Source organism: Conger conger, chromosome 4, assembly GCF_963514075.1.
Source record: "Conger conger chromosome 4, fConCon1.1, whole genome shotgun sequence".
NCBI lineage: Eukaryota > Metazoa > Chordata > Actinopteri > Anguilliformes > Congridae > Conger > Conger conger.
In genome coordinates, this window is record NC_083763.1 from 44088535 (window position 1) to 44105110 (window position 16576).

The window sequence follows — 16576 nt, forward strand, 5'->3', positions numbered from 1 at the left end:
ACACACGTATGCAAGTCAGACTGCATAATTGTCTTTATCCAAAGCTTGGCAGGTGACAGTGCAACCATACTATGGATGGTGCTAATGCATCATAGAATGTCATTTTCTCTAAGCTGCTCTAAATGGTTTGAGCAAAATGATACTGGGTACCATCATCCGTTTGTACTGTACAGTAGTGTCCGGCTTCTAACGTTTAATGGACCTGGAATTTTAATCTATCCCCAAACTGTAAATACCAACAGTGTTAATCACTACAATCACTACAATGCTCATGTCTGAAAGTGTTTTGTGTTTCACCCTTTTGAAATCCGTGTTTACGCTTTGACTGGTACCACCCTGGATTCCAGGATCTTTCGCTCTCTCTTTCATTTGAAACTGACAGAGCGCGATATACGATACGGTTGTGCCGCGTACCATTTATTTTTCCAAAAGCAAATGAGTTGCTGATTTTTCTGTGGATTGCAATTAAACTCTGTTTCCCACCCTCTGCACCTGGCTCTCTCTTTCTCAACAGACATAGAATATCAATAATTTCAAGGGATCCGAATCAGGAACATTCTTTTTGGTGCCAACAATGTTTGGCTCTGTCATCCTCCTTGATTGATGAGGTCCGTTTAAGACCCACACGAAGGCGCTAAAGTCAAGCTGACCCATCATCCACATATATCAATACGGAATTAGTTTTCATTTCAAATTCCTGTATCGGGTACGACAAAAGTAAGAAAATAGTGGCTGGCTTGCTTGAAAAGCTTGGCTGAATACGGGCGCATTCCTAGATTTCGCAATAATGAACAGTTACGCGCAGGTATGCGCTGCATATCGTCTGTGAATGTCACCTTTGTGTTTTGTCAAGGGACGAAGGCTATATATAGGCCATGATTGCCAAGGGAGATTTCCTTGTTTACATTGCACCTGGCTTCTGTTTTCTTCACAGATCGCTGGAGCGCTTTTGTTTCCCTTGAAACGGTAGTCATGTGGCGAGGCGTTACGTGTCGTTTTTGAAAAGAGTTCCCCATAAAAGATTTCAAAACGCAAACGAGGGGTGGGGAAAGCCACAGAATGCTTGTATTTTACGCTGCTTATTCTCATTTTTGTTGTCCGGGTGGAGCGGTTGTAGACAGTGGTAGACGTGGCATTTAACGGCGTTCAAACCTCCCACGTGTTGCTGTGCTCCTTGTACCATCCCTCCCCGCGCCCTTGTGCCCTTCTGATGAAAGCACCTACATTCTTGTAGTGCGCTGCGCAGGTCAGACTATGTAAAATCACTGGGTTCTTGCAGGGTCACTGGGTCGCTGGAAAGCCTATCGGAGCACTGCGCAGGTTCACCTACAGAGCTTTGAATGGACTGTAAGCACTGTCTGCTTAGCAGGTTGCTGGAACATAGACACCGTTGACGATTCCAAACCTATTATGTTCAGGGTCAATTTCACCCCATTCACATGTCTTAAAAACAAATGAATTATTTTCATCTTGATCCTGTATGATTTTTTTAAATCTTTTATTTTGGTGGGATTAAATAGTAAACATGCAATAAACATTATGCTTTATTTTCAGATGTTCTGTATCAACTTTGCATGTGTTGTATGGGCTCATTTTGACCCTCTGTAACTGCATAACATGAACAATGATTTATTTACTTAGTGAATAATTCTGGTGTACCTCAGCCTTTAAAATGAGATGTTTCTCACAGATCTTTTCATATTTATCGATAAAAGGCTTGTCATTTAGGAGACAATAAGAAGGCTACACAGAAAGTGTCCATTTATTTCTTTTGCAGTAATTTAGCATTTATTAAAACTGCTGGGGTCAATTTGACCCCCCAACCTAAAAGCGGTCATAAACCCTTAACATAATAGGGTGGTTAAAAATGGGTTGGGTCTCAGGCTCCCTGTGTAAAAGACAAGGTCTGGAGATGCATCAAAACTACAGTATCATGTGCTGCTTACATGCTTACATGTCCTTGGAACATCTCAAGAAGCGAGTGTATAGCATACAATATAGGGTTTTCACGAACTGACATCTCCCTGTACACCACCTGTCAAGTTTTACCCCACTCAGTGGCCAGTGATGCCGTCTTGTTCCAGTAGGTCTGTCGTCTACATCCTTTATCAGTTATGGCACTCAGGCTTATTCCCGTGAAAGATATCGCACACCTTGCAGTGTAGGGTGTAGTGGGAGGGGCCTTGTGGCCTCAAAGGCATACTTGGGTGAAATGTTTAAACAAGCTAATTAAAAAAAAAAGACATTCACCATTTTTCAAAGTCTGTGTGGGCTCACGATTTGTCTTTCTAAACGGTAGAGGAATTTTTCATGTAGTCATTGGCGATTTGTGATTATACCAGAGGTTGACTTGCCACCCTGATGTTAGACGTGGCCTTTTTTGGGCGTTAATGAGGATTGCAGTCTACACAAGTCTTTCTGTTAGACTGTAATCTGTTCCAAAGGTCTTGCTGCAACCAGTCTATGTAGTGAACACTTATGTTGCAGGGGCCTTGTTTCAACACTTAATGGACAATATAGAGTGCTCTAGCATTCTTTTTTTTGTGAAATAGTCTCCCACTGCTGGGTTAACTTTGTTTCACTGTGTTCCACACTGTGGACACAAGCATACGGACACAGGCGGACACCATTCAGTCTATAAAAAGTCCCATTGTAGTTACAAAGTCTTTTGCGTCCCTGAGAAAGGCCTCTCTGAGGTACAGCAGAGCCCCACCGCTGAATGCTCATGTCTGAAAGTGTTTTGTGTTTCACCCTTTTGAAATCCGTGTTTACGCTTTGACTGGAACCACAATAGACCTTTTCTTTTCAAATTAGGGTCTAGCCTGATTAAAGTTTGTGGTGCCATGTTTGCATTTTGAGAATTGGATTTGTGGTAATCAGTGATGGTTTTCCTTTCTGCTCCCATTAGTCATGAAATTGAGATTTGGTGCAAATGCCTTACTTTTTTAGCAATCCCTATTTAAGATGCTTGGGAAAAAAGTGCAATTTGAGTCATATTTGCTGTCTAATGATTTCCAGGTTGTTTTTCACTATTATTGTTTTCATGTCAAATACATTTTACTTTGGTTCTATCATGTCATAAAGATCCAATGAGAGACATTCTGGGATGCCATTTTGTTTTTCCTTTTTATGACTTTGAAGTAAATTAAAGAAGTGTACACATGCATTATGTGCTTAGCAAAGGATGGTAGTCGTAAACCAAACTGTCTTGACCCAAGCTTGAAGTTAGACATTGAACATGGAAACGTGTGTGTGGGTGTGTGTGTGTGTGTGTGTGTGTGTGTGTGTGTGTGTATATGTGTAAAATTTCTGTCCTGTTTTAGCGATTTCTTTTTGTGAAGCTTTTTGTTTTTTTCCCCCTCACATTCTTCTGTTTCACCCGATTAGAGTTTCCCCCTGTAGCCACTGTAAGGTTTGGAGGCCCATTGCAACATAAACCGTACTTTCGCGTCTCCAATAAACCTTACTAAAAATAACGCGGGGCAGGACGATGTCAAAGTGTGCCATAAACAGAGGAGCCTGACCTCTTGGAGAAAAGTGCAGGAATGTTCGCTATGGTAGAACATCTCAACATCTCGGGCCCAACGGTATTGCCGACCGGTGATGTAAGCAAATTCCCAGAGCGCCGAGGGATGCTCACTTCATCAGAAAGACGTGCTTGTTTAAAAATGACATTCTTGACTGAGGTTTTTTATGGTCTTTTTCCGAAGTGCCTTTAGCTGGATTAATTTCTCCCACTCACGGAGGTTCTCAGGTCCAGCTCTCAGGTCCTCTTATCTGTAAATAATGGGATAATATGAAAAGCGTTCAGCTGTTCCCGACCGGCCCACCCAGACTGCAGTTTGAGGTCCTTACGCTCTCTATAGATTTTAGAGGAACCACTGTATTAAGACTGCACATTACTGTATGTTGGATAGTGTGTTTTACTATTTGGTGTCTTGGCTAATGTTTTCTTTTCTACTCTTTCCTCAGAAAATATCATAGAACTTATATTAGCGACCACAAAGAACTACGGGCTGAATCCGGAACTGGACAGGTAAGCACCTCTGAATTCGGTTAAACAGGAGTGAGGTTTTATCGTTGTCTCGTCGGTCTGGGAAGGTTCTCATTGTCCAACTTCCTGTCCCGTGAACCCACATTAATAGTTGGCCGCCTCATAGCGCGGCACATTGGATTCGGCTGAAGTTGTGCGTATGGGCCGAGTATCTTTCGGCCCCACAAGCTGAACTTAGGGGTGAAATTTCCAGACCCATCGTCTCCTGCCCGTGGCTGCTGTGCTTCAGTTGAAATGGTTGCGGTCTGCGCCCCACTCTCCCGACAGCAACAAGGGCTGCTCTGTTCCTCAGAAAAAAGTCCATATTATATATGTTATAGAGTGACTAGCACTGCAACAAAGGAAGTGGGATATTGTTGGGCCTTTTCGCTTAAAGTTGGATGAGTAGGAGAGAAACCTCACAAATTCACTCCATAGCTTCAGTGTAAATAAAAAAAACAAGGCAAGTGGGATATAGGTTGGATGAGCACATGGGATATAGGCTGGATGAGTAGGAGGGAAACCTCACAAATCCAGCTTCAGTGTAACAAAACAGACGGATTCCTGATCAAAGAGCCAGGAGTTCATGGCCACGTGTATGGCTGTGGGTTGGGCTGTACCGGCTTTTATCATTAAAAATACTGTCTACTTAACCTGGAAATTCCACAGGCTTACCGTACAAATACGGCCCTCCCCCAAACTACAACAGAAAATTCATCACGGTGTCCGCCCTGACGGCCGGCCTCATTTTTAAATATCGCCTCAAACTGGGCGGCACGTCCAGAGCGTGATCTCTGGCGGGAGATCCATTTCCTTCCTGTCTTATCGTAGCATCTTGGGCCTGGTTTCGTGCTCAATAATGAATTTCTAACTTTTTGGAATAAAGATTGTTTAGTCAATTTAGTCATAAGTCCCAGGTTGATTACGAAGTCCACCTTATTTTGACCCCATTCAACTCATCCAGCCCACTGATTTTGTACTTTTTAATAGTCCGGCTAAATCATTTTGGAATGGAACGTGTAGACGTTCCTATTGAAAGCTACACCGAACAAATGGCTTCATCCCCGCACTGTTTTCTGGACATATGTGCATTTCAATGTGTCTCCTGCCCCAGTCGCTGCAAAGATACATCTGAGGAGGGTTTCAGAGGCCAATAAATAATTTGCCGATCTGATTGTCTACTCCACTCCTTTCTCACTGCCAGTCTTTTGACCTTTGACATTGTGATGATCTTTGTGCAAGCACTCAGTACACCCCCATTGCCAGCTCAAGGAGAGCATCTGCCCTGTCATTCTCAGAGTCGGTGGAACGCGGCTCCACATTTTCATGCGCTTTCCATATTTATCTTGAGATTAATGGGGAAAATTGAGTTGCAATGCAACAAAATGCCCTTCTGTAAACAATTCCCCCCCCCCGCCCTCACCACCCGGTAAACATGTTCTTCCAATGGTTCGGTTCAGCGGCCAGGGAGAGATGGGGAAGCTGACGTACCAGGACTTGCTAACCCCCTTCACACACATTTATCTATGCATCCCTTTCTCCACACCCTGTGGAAGCCTCATCATAGTGTAAAATAGACTTTTTTGCAGTTCCAAGTCCTGCATTGTCTGGTGGATTTGAAGCATTCCATTCTGTTGTCTCGGTCTCTTAAAGAAGTGCAAGCTAAGGAAGCAGATCGTTTTTAACACAGTACTTGCTCTCCATTACAATGAATTTATTAGTCCCAATAATAATAATAATGCCAACAACAGCAATGACAGATGTATAATAAATGAGAAACTTTGTTTGTATAAAAGTAGCCCTTGACTGTAAAAATTTTAAGTGATGACTTAGTCCACGTGACATCCTGCGTTTGGATGAAGTTCTGAAAATAAGTCTCTGCCTTGGTGATGTCACTCAATTTAATCTTTTCTGTCTGTCCGCAGTCTGGCCTGTAAAAGATGCGTCATCGTGGGGAATGGAGGGATCCTCTCGAACAAGTCTTTGGGCTCCCGCATCGATGAGTATGACATCATTGTGAGGTGAATTGCATTGCTTTATTTAACCAGGCCCGATGATCATGAAATCCAAAAAAGAATCACTGATGACGCCATTAGAGAACTGTGTGTCTCCCCTATTGCGGTATGATATTTATACACTGTGCCCAATCTCACTCCATTAGAAATGGATGATGTCCACCTACTCATAATGGAGTCATTCTTGTTGGATATGTAGTGTAGTCTGGTGATAGAATGAAAGCATTGCTGTGCATTGGAGTGTTGGTTAATGTAATAGAACTTAAAGCACTGCTGTACGGCATCTTCTAGTCCGGCCCAGTCCAGTTAAGATTAGAGTGGCATTTCGCGAACTATTTTTTTTTATGACTGGCCTATACTGTAAATTAGATTCCTTCATAGTTAACATTACTGCTTATGAGAAGGGCGGTTATTTTTTTGGGGTGGGTAGGGGAGGGGGGAGTCCCAAATCCAGAGCCAATGTCTAATTGCATAAATATTTTACGCTATCCGTCAACTCGCCATCGGCTGTATTTGCGGTTTTTAAAGAAACCCTGGAGCATGTCTCTCCAGGAGCTGTGTCCTGAGCCCCTGCTGCAGCCTAATGGGTTATGGGAGAGGATTGGTAACTAGAGGGTTGAAACCTTGCGTCAACTGTCACTTCCATTTGAAGCGAATAAGCATAATCTGCCAGAGCCGCCGGGTAGCAGAGGCCGACGAAGAGGAAGCGCTTCCATCTGTCGGCCCTGTGGGACCGGGCGGGGCGAGCCCTCATTCGAACCATCTGCTAAAATCCAGCTCCCCCGGTCGGGCGGACGCGCTCCATGGGAAAGCGATCTGTCCCCTCCTCGGAAAGCCGTGTCTTCAAACGGCATGGCGGTCGGGCGACGGCCGCGTGAGCTGTCTGCCGCTCAACAGCTTGCGTCCCCGACCAAGCTGCCCTTCCGCAAAGAAAGGCCGGCTTCCCGCCCCTGCTCTGAAGGTCGTGACCCAGGCCGAAGCTACCACCTGCCCGCTGTCTGCCGCTGCAGACTGTCAGCGTCTGCTTTCTCACCTCAGTTTCATACTCGGTCCGCCCTTGCCCCTGCCTGACAAAGCCTTGACAAAGCCTGGAAGAGGAGGGCTGTTTTTTTAAATGACACTCACCTTTAGCTTTCAGAAGTACATTCTTATGTCTCGTTGGATCTGCTGTGAGTTGTTTTCTAATGCCGGTTGAACCCTGTGCACAGATTAAATGAAGCTCCAGTGGAAGGCTTCGTTAAAGACGTGGGCTCCAAAACCACCATGCGGATCACCTACCCCGAGGGCGCCATCCAGAATCCATTGCGCTACGAGAAGGACTCCCTCTTCGTCTTCTCCGCCTTCAAGCCTCAGGACTTCAGGTGGCTCCGACAGATGGTCTTCAAAGACAATCTGGTAAGCCAACTATGACTGACCAATAGGGGGCAGTGGTGAGCTTGCTTAGTGAGCTTGGTGAGTTTGCTTAGTGATCTACAAGAAAGGAGAATGCAAAATGTGGAAACTTAGGGGGGAACCGTGGATATCTACATTGACAAAGTATACAGAGTACACCGAGTCATGCTAAATGTGTCATTTTATCGGTTTAGAGGTTTTATTTTCCTTTTTTTAATTTTTTTTTTACACTGATTAACTGCTTCATTTTCCCCAGTGTGACATACAATTCACATTACAGTGACAAACATTATAGTTGCAATTTTACTTACTGTCCAAATTCAAAACACTTTTCCTTAGTGTTTTTCAATGTACTTTATTTCAAAAGGATTTACTCATATTGCTTGTAGTTGTGAGACAAGTGGCAGCATGCCGACAATGAAGACATTAAAGTGATTTGTCAGAGTCATCTAGTCAAACAAGACTTTCTCGAGGCAATTTAAAGAGAGGCAATGGTTGTTTTCTTTAAGACTTACATCCAAAAACTTGGGGGCATTAAATGAGGAAAACTCTCATTTCTAGTTTCAACAAGAAGGTCTGTGTATTCTGTATTTCTGCGATAAAGAAAACAATCTGGACACAGTTCAAATGGTTCCTTTTGTCTGGCATTTTGGGAAATATTATTGTCATCCTGTGCAAAGGCCTCTGAACTAGCTCCTTAATTGTCAGGTCTGCCTGACTGAATAGGGCTATCCTTATCTTTCTGAAGTTGAGTGCGGCAATTTAATGAATCTGCTCTTTCTCCGCCGTTATCGCAGAATAATAATAAAACGCTCCTGGTTCCCCGTGAGGGATTTGTTGGGCCGCTCTGAAGTCTGGAGTAGTAGACAAAATGGCCGCCATTCCTGTGTGTGAACCGCAGCTGTGACACCCTTAACTCGGCCATGGCTGTGCTGAACTGCAAGGAACCTCTGTCATTTATCCCAGCTGTGGCTCTCCAGGACCTGTTGCGGATAGGAGCTCGCTGGCAGACACTGCCTGTTTAATTGCTCCCTGCCTTTGAACAGCCATGATTTGTCCGAATGGCAGATTCGAACAAGCGGACAGCGGAGACGGTCCGATAATTGATCTGCCCCGTGCTCCCGATGAATTGCCTTTGATCTCCAACAGGAAGGCTTTCCCCAAATGTTTTCCCGATGGCAAATAAGTAAATCACCGGGCCCAAAATATTCTGCTAACCTTTTCCAATAAAGAGCATTTCACAGGTGGGGAGAAGCAAAATGAGCGTGATAAATAAAGCTGGGGCTAGGACAGCTTGGTCGAGTGGGCGCACATAATTTTCTTTCACCCGGCAAGGGTTTTTGTTTCAAAGTCCAGCTCTGTGTTTCCAGAGCTGCCAGTTAAGCAAAACACCCTGGGGTTATATGGTCACGCTGACCCCAGTGAAAGTGTGTACATGTTAGGCAATGGCAGCCTGGGCATCATGGCTTTTATCACAATAACAAAATATCTATCTCCCAAGCCTCCATTAAAGTTCTGAGGGCACTGGCTAGAAAAATGAGTAAATGAGAAGGCCCCTCAGCTCCCTCATGCTTCTGACTGTTAAACCTATTCAATTACTTTTAATGCATTCTTTCAGTCACAAGATAAAGATGTTTAATTCGATTATTTAAAGGTTTGTATGTAGTCTATGATAATTAATTTACATTTTGAAGTATCGTTGAAAAAAGCATTTTGCAGAATGTATTGTAAAAGATTACTTTTGATTAAAAGTCTTTAGGAGACCTAACCATTGAGAATCAGTCCATTCAAATTCCATGTATATAAGAGGGAAGGAGATTAGCGTATGGAATCCTGGAGAATCATTGTGAAGTGATGAGCCACCTGGAAGTGCAAAATCCATTTCTGCACTTATGCAGTTGCTTTATTTACTTACAGCTGTTGGACCACATTGCTCCAGGGGGGATTGTCTCCTGCTTAGTCTAATCAACTGTAAGTCGCTTTGTAATGGAACAACACGAAATGAAAGGATCTCAAATGGAACTGTTAGTCTAGTGCCTACTGTAACTACAGAGCTTATTTCTCTGTAATTCCTATGTACTATTGCATTAAAATATTATTTAATATTTTCATATCAATTTGATTGTCTAACAGTTTTTTATATGAGGACCAAAAAAGGACATGTCTTGATTCTTTCTGCTATACATGTGTACATTTGGTAAAAATATTGCTGAACATAAAAAAGGGACGGTTTAGTTCTTTACCACTTTTCCCTCTTTAACCATGGGTTAGGGCTTGTGGTAGTTTGGACACCTGACACCTGGGCGAACATTATGTGAATAGTTGGTACCCTATAATGTATAATACACTTTTAAACATGAACAGACACATCATACAGTATAATATATACAATAAACTAATGAACAAATTATTCTTAGAATTCAGAATTCTGTTTTGAAATACAATTGTATCATGCCACATTTTCAAAAGCAACATATTGGTCATTATAACTCAGTCAATGTGGAAACAAATGTTGAGGAACTATCATTCTACATTGGCCAAAAATATTTTCTCCTATACTGACACAACTGATGTCTAACGATCAGTTGTAGAGTTGTTTATCAGTTCTATACTTAGAAGCCATTGCTTATTACATCAATTTCTTTTGAAGTCAAAAGACATGCAAGCATTTGTATTAAAAAGCTACAATGGCAAGAATATTAGAGTATAACCTTCTTTCTGTGACTTTTAAAGATCAAAAACAAGCCATATATACTTAAAAGGTGTGTGTTACCATGTAGACAGTTGCCTTTAGTAAAGTATTCTTTTGACTGATATTTAATCCAGAAATACCTTACCCTTTCTGTCTTTTTGCAAACCAAGGGTTTAAAAAAAACATTGAGTTGCATGTGGGATCTTTGAAGTCCTCATTTCAGAAGGAAGCTTTTGTGTCGCGTTTTCATTCATACTGTTGGTGGAAAGAATGTTTGGCTTTTTAGGGTATCACCAGCCTTTGTGCAGGCATATTCAGTGTCTTCCCTGAAGAAGGGTAGATGGAGAATGTGTGTGTGTGTGTGTGTGTGTATGTATGTGTGATGAATACTCCATAATGCAGCGTTCATTATTTTGTGTACGCCAGGTGCCACTGGTTGAATTTACTGCCTCTAGGTATCACTGTTTCACCATGGCTGTTAAGAAAATTATATTAAGTCAGAAAAGGCTGGTTTCACTTTTCTCACCAAATGGAGGCCCACGGTTGTCTTGTCATCAGATGTTCAGCCCTGTTTTGGTGCCCCGGTTGAATGTCCTGTTTGGTTAAAACAAGAAGATTCAGTTTCAAAGCAGTTTTATGTTCATTCCTTCAAAAAGGAGAGAGAAAGAGGATAATTACTGGTACTGAATAAGTTTGCTTCAAATGTCTCTAGTTTTTATTCAACATTATGAGAAAAGATTTTAAAAATAGATTTGCATGTAAAAATAAAAAATAGATTTGCATGTAAAAATAAAAAATATTAAAATAAAAAACTTTAACAGCTCTCAATTATGTGATTTCATTTTGGCTACTGATCATACTTTGTGATCTTTATTTTTGATATCCAATATTAAAAATTCAAAACACACAACATCCCGGTGCAGAACCATGCTGTATCGCTGTATGTACATGCTACTGTACATATTTTCCCACAAAATGTAGTCATATTTACAGTTCCCAGTGGTTTGGGCTCAGGCTAAATCAATGTACATCCATGTTTAGGTAAATATGTCTTGTGTATTATCTATGGTGGGAACCAGACAAAACACCCTGAAATGTGAATGTATTCAGCGTGGGCCAATCAAGGGTGTTTACATTGTGTTGTTTTTTTGGGGGTTTTTTGGACATGAGTCAGTGAACATTCCATGCGAAAGATCTATCTTTAAACCTGATAGTGAAGTTTTGTGAAATACAATTATGCCTATTTAGAATTATGTGAATGGAAACCTGGGAAGGACAGGGTACTTTTTCAATTGGAGATAAATGACTCCAGTCATTTAATAAGTTCTCTTTTCCTTACACAATTATGACTTTACCAGCACTATACAATGGCTCCTCTGGAGTTAGCCAAGTACTGAGCAGGGCACTGTTCTTTTGGTCAGATTACTTTACTTTACTATTACTGTATTTACTTTGGAAGATCAGCATACTTGGTAAGTTTATTAATGAAGACAGATTTTAGCACAGTTTTTAGGACAGCCAGAAATGCACCAAAGCTGATGTAGTGGTGTGACTGAATTAAAACACTGGATACATAAAATTAGTTCATCACATCACATTACATCACAAGTGGCCTCATAGTCAGACTGGTTTGTCTATCTGTCCGTTGCTTCTGTTCAGAACTGTGCCAGATGCACATGGCTATTGGCCAGACTACTAAACACCCAAAACCGTACAACACGCTGCTGTCAGGGCTCATTGAAGTCCTTCCAAGGGTTTCACTTAAGCCCTGTCCTAAACTGTGTGTGTGCGCATATGTGTCCTATTTCTTACTTGTCTAAGCAAATGTGGAGTTCAGACAAAGTAAGGGGTGACTGCTCAGCACAGTGAATAAAAGCAATAGGGCCCAAATGAAAGGAAGCAACCCTGAGAAACTTCTGGAAGGAACCAGTGACCCATGGTGGTTATTACTCTCACGGAATTCCTTTACAATTTCCTCGTAATCCACCGAGTCCATCCTGTCAGGAGAAATGTAAACTAAATGCTTTAAAGATATTTTAATCCTGCTTCCATCTGTTTTAATCCCATATTATTTCAACCTCACAAGGTTAGACTGGGATTGTGAGGTCACCTGCTGTGTGTCTTTCAGAAAAACTGTGAGAGATAGCCTTGACACAGTGCTTCTCTGCTTACGGTTCAGGCACCTTTCTTCCAGGTTGCATTTCTGATTACAGTCTTTGTTCCTTGCCGTGCGTTTGAAACGGGCTAGTGAGCGAAAGAGAACAAACATACCATTTTTAACATGAGCGGCCATGTTGCCAAAATCTGGTGTGCTTTCCACTGTTTGTTTACCTGAGAGAGGCCCTGGAAGAGCACTTTCCATGGGTTTGTGTTGTTCCCATTCCTCACTTTGTTCACTGTTAGAACCTTCTGTGAGGGTGGCAAGCTAGATATCTCCAGATGCTCAACAACACTACACCACCAAGAGAAAGGGACTATTTTGGACACAAATTGGACAGAACTTCCACAACCTTCCCTGTCTTTTTTGCTCTGCCACTCTACTGGACACATAAACAGATTTCCTGCAGGTTTACTTACTTTACTTAACTAGAGTTAGTTGCTTAACTTGCTTCTCTAAAGTTATCTCGGCAGACATTTCATGAATCAGTCTCACCGATTTACCCAGGATAAATGGTGAGGAGATCAGCTGACACACCTGCGATTTTATTCATCCTGCTGACGGAGACTCACTTGCTCTGAATGTTGCTCTACAGGATCAGTGATTTGAATTTGCTCACTGGGCTGGTGTTTTCACCTGGGGGGTCAGTTTGCCATACAGATTAAATGTCTTCTGGCTGCTTTTTGTTTCAAAACAAGGATTTGTTCCATCTGGTTTTTGAAGAGATTATGTATGTATCCCCACAACAGGAGGTATAGGATGATATTCTTGCCTGGATCACTTTACAAAATGACAGGTGGGTGCAAAGATTAAAGAGAGTAAAGATTTTACGATGGACATGCTTTTATTCAACGAGCAAGGAAAACTAACTCCTGAAGGAGAAGATGGAAATCTATCTAGACTTAGCAGCACTTCCAGTTCGCTACTTAAAGTATTTATATTTGTCATGCTTGCATAGGAAAGTCTGCTGCTTTGTTTGTATTCTGAAATAAATTGCATGGTTGTCAAAGCCAGTCAATATATATATATAGTTTAATATACACTCACTGAGCACTTTATTAGGAATACTATACTAATACTGGGTATGGCCTCCCTTTGCTCTCAAAACAGCCTCAATTCCTCGTGGCATGGATTCCACAAGATGTTGAAAACATTCCTTTGAGATTCTGTTCTATGTTGACATGATTGCATCAGTTTTGTCAGCTGTACATTTATCTCCCTTTCTACCACATCCCAAAGGTGTTCTATTGGATTCACATTCAGACTGGGAAGGCCCCTGATCACATTTTTTCCCCAGTCTGATGGTTGATTAGAACATTAACTGAAACTGTATCTGCATGATTTTATGCATTGCACTGCTGCCACACGATTGGCTAATCGCATGAATAAGTAGGAGCAAATTGCTCACTGAGTGTATATATATTAATACTTTTCACATTTTTGAGGCTGACTTTGTTCACAACAGGGTTGCATTATTGCTGTATGTAAGAGTAGCTTCACCCATATTCTGCACAATCCCTCATTCGAACAGTCTTCCTTTTAAAGACTGTATATCTATTTCAAGACCTGCAACCATTCATGTCACAGCATATATATAATGAGTGAATATGTACCAGTCTGCATAGGTATTGAGATGGTAACAGAGCAAGGTATGGCATGTTCAGAATGAATATCCTTGAGCAATATTTATTTCAGTGAGGAAAATAATTCTCAGCGGTGTGTTTTTTAATATCTGGAGGGGCACGGTCTTTCCTGTGAAGGTGCATAGGCACAAAGCTGTTTCTTTCTCAGTGCTGATGCTATTGTTTCTGACCTCTGTTTGTCACAATGTATGTTGTACAAATCTGGGAATTAATGTGAAACAGGCACCTGGGACAGCAGCCGCACTGTGTGAATGTGAACCCTCTCACACTTTGGCTGTGGCCCAATACGAAGTCAGCAGCATTTGAAGGCAGCATTTTCACGATTTTCACTCTTTTTCCACAATGTCCCAAACTGAAGTAATTAAAAATGAATCCTATTAAGGGGCCTTATTTTGGTTAAATTTGAGGGCAGCATCCAATGTATTCTTCACCTGGTAGGTTATCCCACAGTTCTTTGCGATTAGTACCTCAAACTGCTCACTTCCATTAAATCAGTGGCCGCTCAAAGTGGCAAAGCAGAGGCAGTGGAGGAGTTCACAAATGTCATTCTACAGCTAACTCGTGTGGTGAAATATCTAAAAATACATTTAAATTATTTAATAAACTAGAGTAAAAAATGAAATGCCGTAAATCTGCTAGCAACATTCTGTGCAAAAACCGTATGACGTTTCAAATGATTTGGTTCTGCCAGCGGGCTTGTCACAAATTTAAATGCGGATGGTCCATTCAGCAGCAATAGGGGTAGTTTCATGGGAGTCGAATAATGGGCGCGTGAACGCTCTGTGGCATGCTGCCATCCCAATTTCATTGCCTTCAGAGGTTCCTTTTCTTTTCCTTTTTGGATGCTATCTTAGGAAGGAGCTCACTTCTAAGGATGCAGACAGTTGCCTTTGTATTTGTCTGTTTACGCACGTGTGTGTGTGTGCTTGTTTGTGTGAGCGTGTCTGTGTGCATGTCCAAGTGTGTGATGGGCCATAGTAGGGGGCTTGCCGCAGAACGCTACTCCGAATTGTAGTCCAGGAACGAAGAATATCTCCAGCGAAAGCCCAGTCTGTTACAGAATTACACCACTTTCCCTGCAAGCGTTCCTGCCAAACCCTTGTGAAAACTGTTATTCTTCCGTGGGTCACAGACAAAACCCAAGAGGGTTTTAAACACACACACACACACGTGCCTTCGTGCAGTGGACCCCCATACTTCAAGTTCAGAGGGACACTTTTCAAAATGTTGTCATTCAAAAGAAAGCGTCCCGCGGTCGCCTCTGACCATTCGTCCACCAGATGCCGCATTCCCGAGATGCGTCCGCCCTCAGCGGGTGGCACGGATACTTCTCTGGCTATTTGGAGCGAACGCGAGCCGCTTTTACAGGGGCCCCCGCTGGCGCCATAGCATGTGCGGCCCAGATGTGCGCCAGACTCCCAGATGGGCCGGTCACCCTGGCCTTAGCGCCTCCACCTGCCAGGCCCTCTTTGCTCAGCTACTGCTGGAAGCCAACAGCACCTGCCTCTCAGCAGTCTGCGGCTGTAAAACAACTCGCAGTACCGCGTTCGGCGGAACAATGGAGTGCACGTATCGTAAAACATGTAACAGCGCGCACACTTTAAACGAACCTCTGCCCCTCAATGTGAAATCGCAGCCAAAGCCTTACCACAAATCATATGGCATTAAATGAAGCAGGTAGACAAAATAAACAACACTCTGAGGGTGTTTTGAGATACAAAAATGAGGAGTGATTGGTAAAGTGCCTTATCTTTAGTAGTGCTTTTCATTAGAAGTATACTGGTTTGGCAGGGCCAGAAAGTATAGTTATTTGATATTCATACCAGGCTTTGTTCTCATCGAATAACTGTATACTCCCTGTCCTGAAATGTTCAGTTAAATTACCAGTTAACTTGCTGAATATGTGTTCAGGACTATCCAAGGAAATGCATTTGAAAACGGCTGTTTTCTAGGAACTAGACTGATGGTACAGTGAAGCTATATTTTTGTCCCATAATCTGTAACGTATTGCAAATGTATATGGAAAATGTTGGCGGGCGTTTGAATTGAGAACAGGTAGACTGCAAAGTCAAGACCACAGTTTGATAACCATAAACAAAAAAGTGTTTTTCACCATATAAATTTGATAATATAATTTATACTTTTGAAATAGGTCATTTAATTTAATTGAAATTATTTTTCCATTTTGTATCTCATTTACGTTTTCCAATCATTTATATGCGCCTTGCATTCATATGTAAGTCATAAATATAAATGGCTTTTACATACTGTATATAGTACACTCCTTTTATCCAAAGAAATGGAGCCCTTTCTTTCAGATATACATTCTTCTCTTTAAAACAACCTGGACGAAGTACTCATTCATACACCAGCAGATGCTTTACCCTGTAGAAGAACTTATGTACTTGTAAGTCGCTTTGTATTAAAAGCGTCTGTCAAATGACTTAAATGCAAATGTAATGTAATGTTCCCGTCAAAATCTGAATCTGCGATTCTTTGGGGAGAAATGCACACTGCTCAAGTCCTCTCTAAGTAACAAAGACAAGCCGGTAAGGCTCAGCAGTCCTTGAGCTCCTGTGAATGGTGGAAGAGAGCTGTGCACTTGTTCGTTGGGAGGACAGTAGAAAGTACCCTGTGAAACAA

At 42.1% G+C, this 16576-nt stretch overlaps 1 protein-coding gene across 9 annotated transcripts in view; it reads left to right on the plus strand.

Annotated features, from left to right (window-relative positions):
- st3gal3a (ST3 beta-galactoside alpha-2,3-sialyltransferase 3a) overlaps window positions 1-16576 on the plus strand; it is a 99731-nt gene that overhangs the window by 68852 nt on the left and 14303 nt on the right. For all 9 annotated transcript variants that reach the window (XM_061238426.1, XM_061238427.1, XM_061238425.1 and 6 more), the window contains 3 exons: window positions 3973-4036; window positions 5959-6054; window positions 7257-7443. In XM_061238426.1, coding sequence (XP_061094410.1) covers window positions 3973-4036; window positions 5959-6054; window positions 7257-7443 — 347 coding nt within the window. The remainder of the gene's footprint in view (window positions 1-3972; window positions 4037-5958; window positions 6055-7256; window positions 7444-16576) is intronic.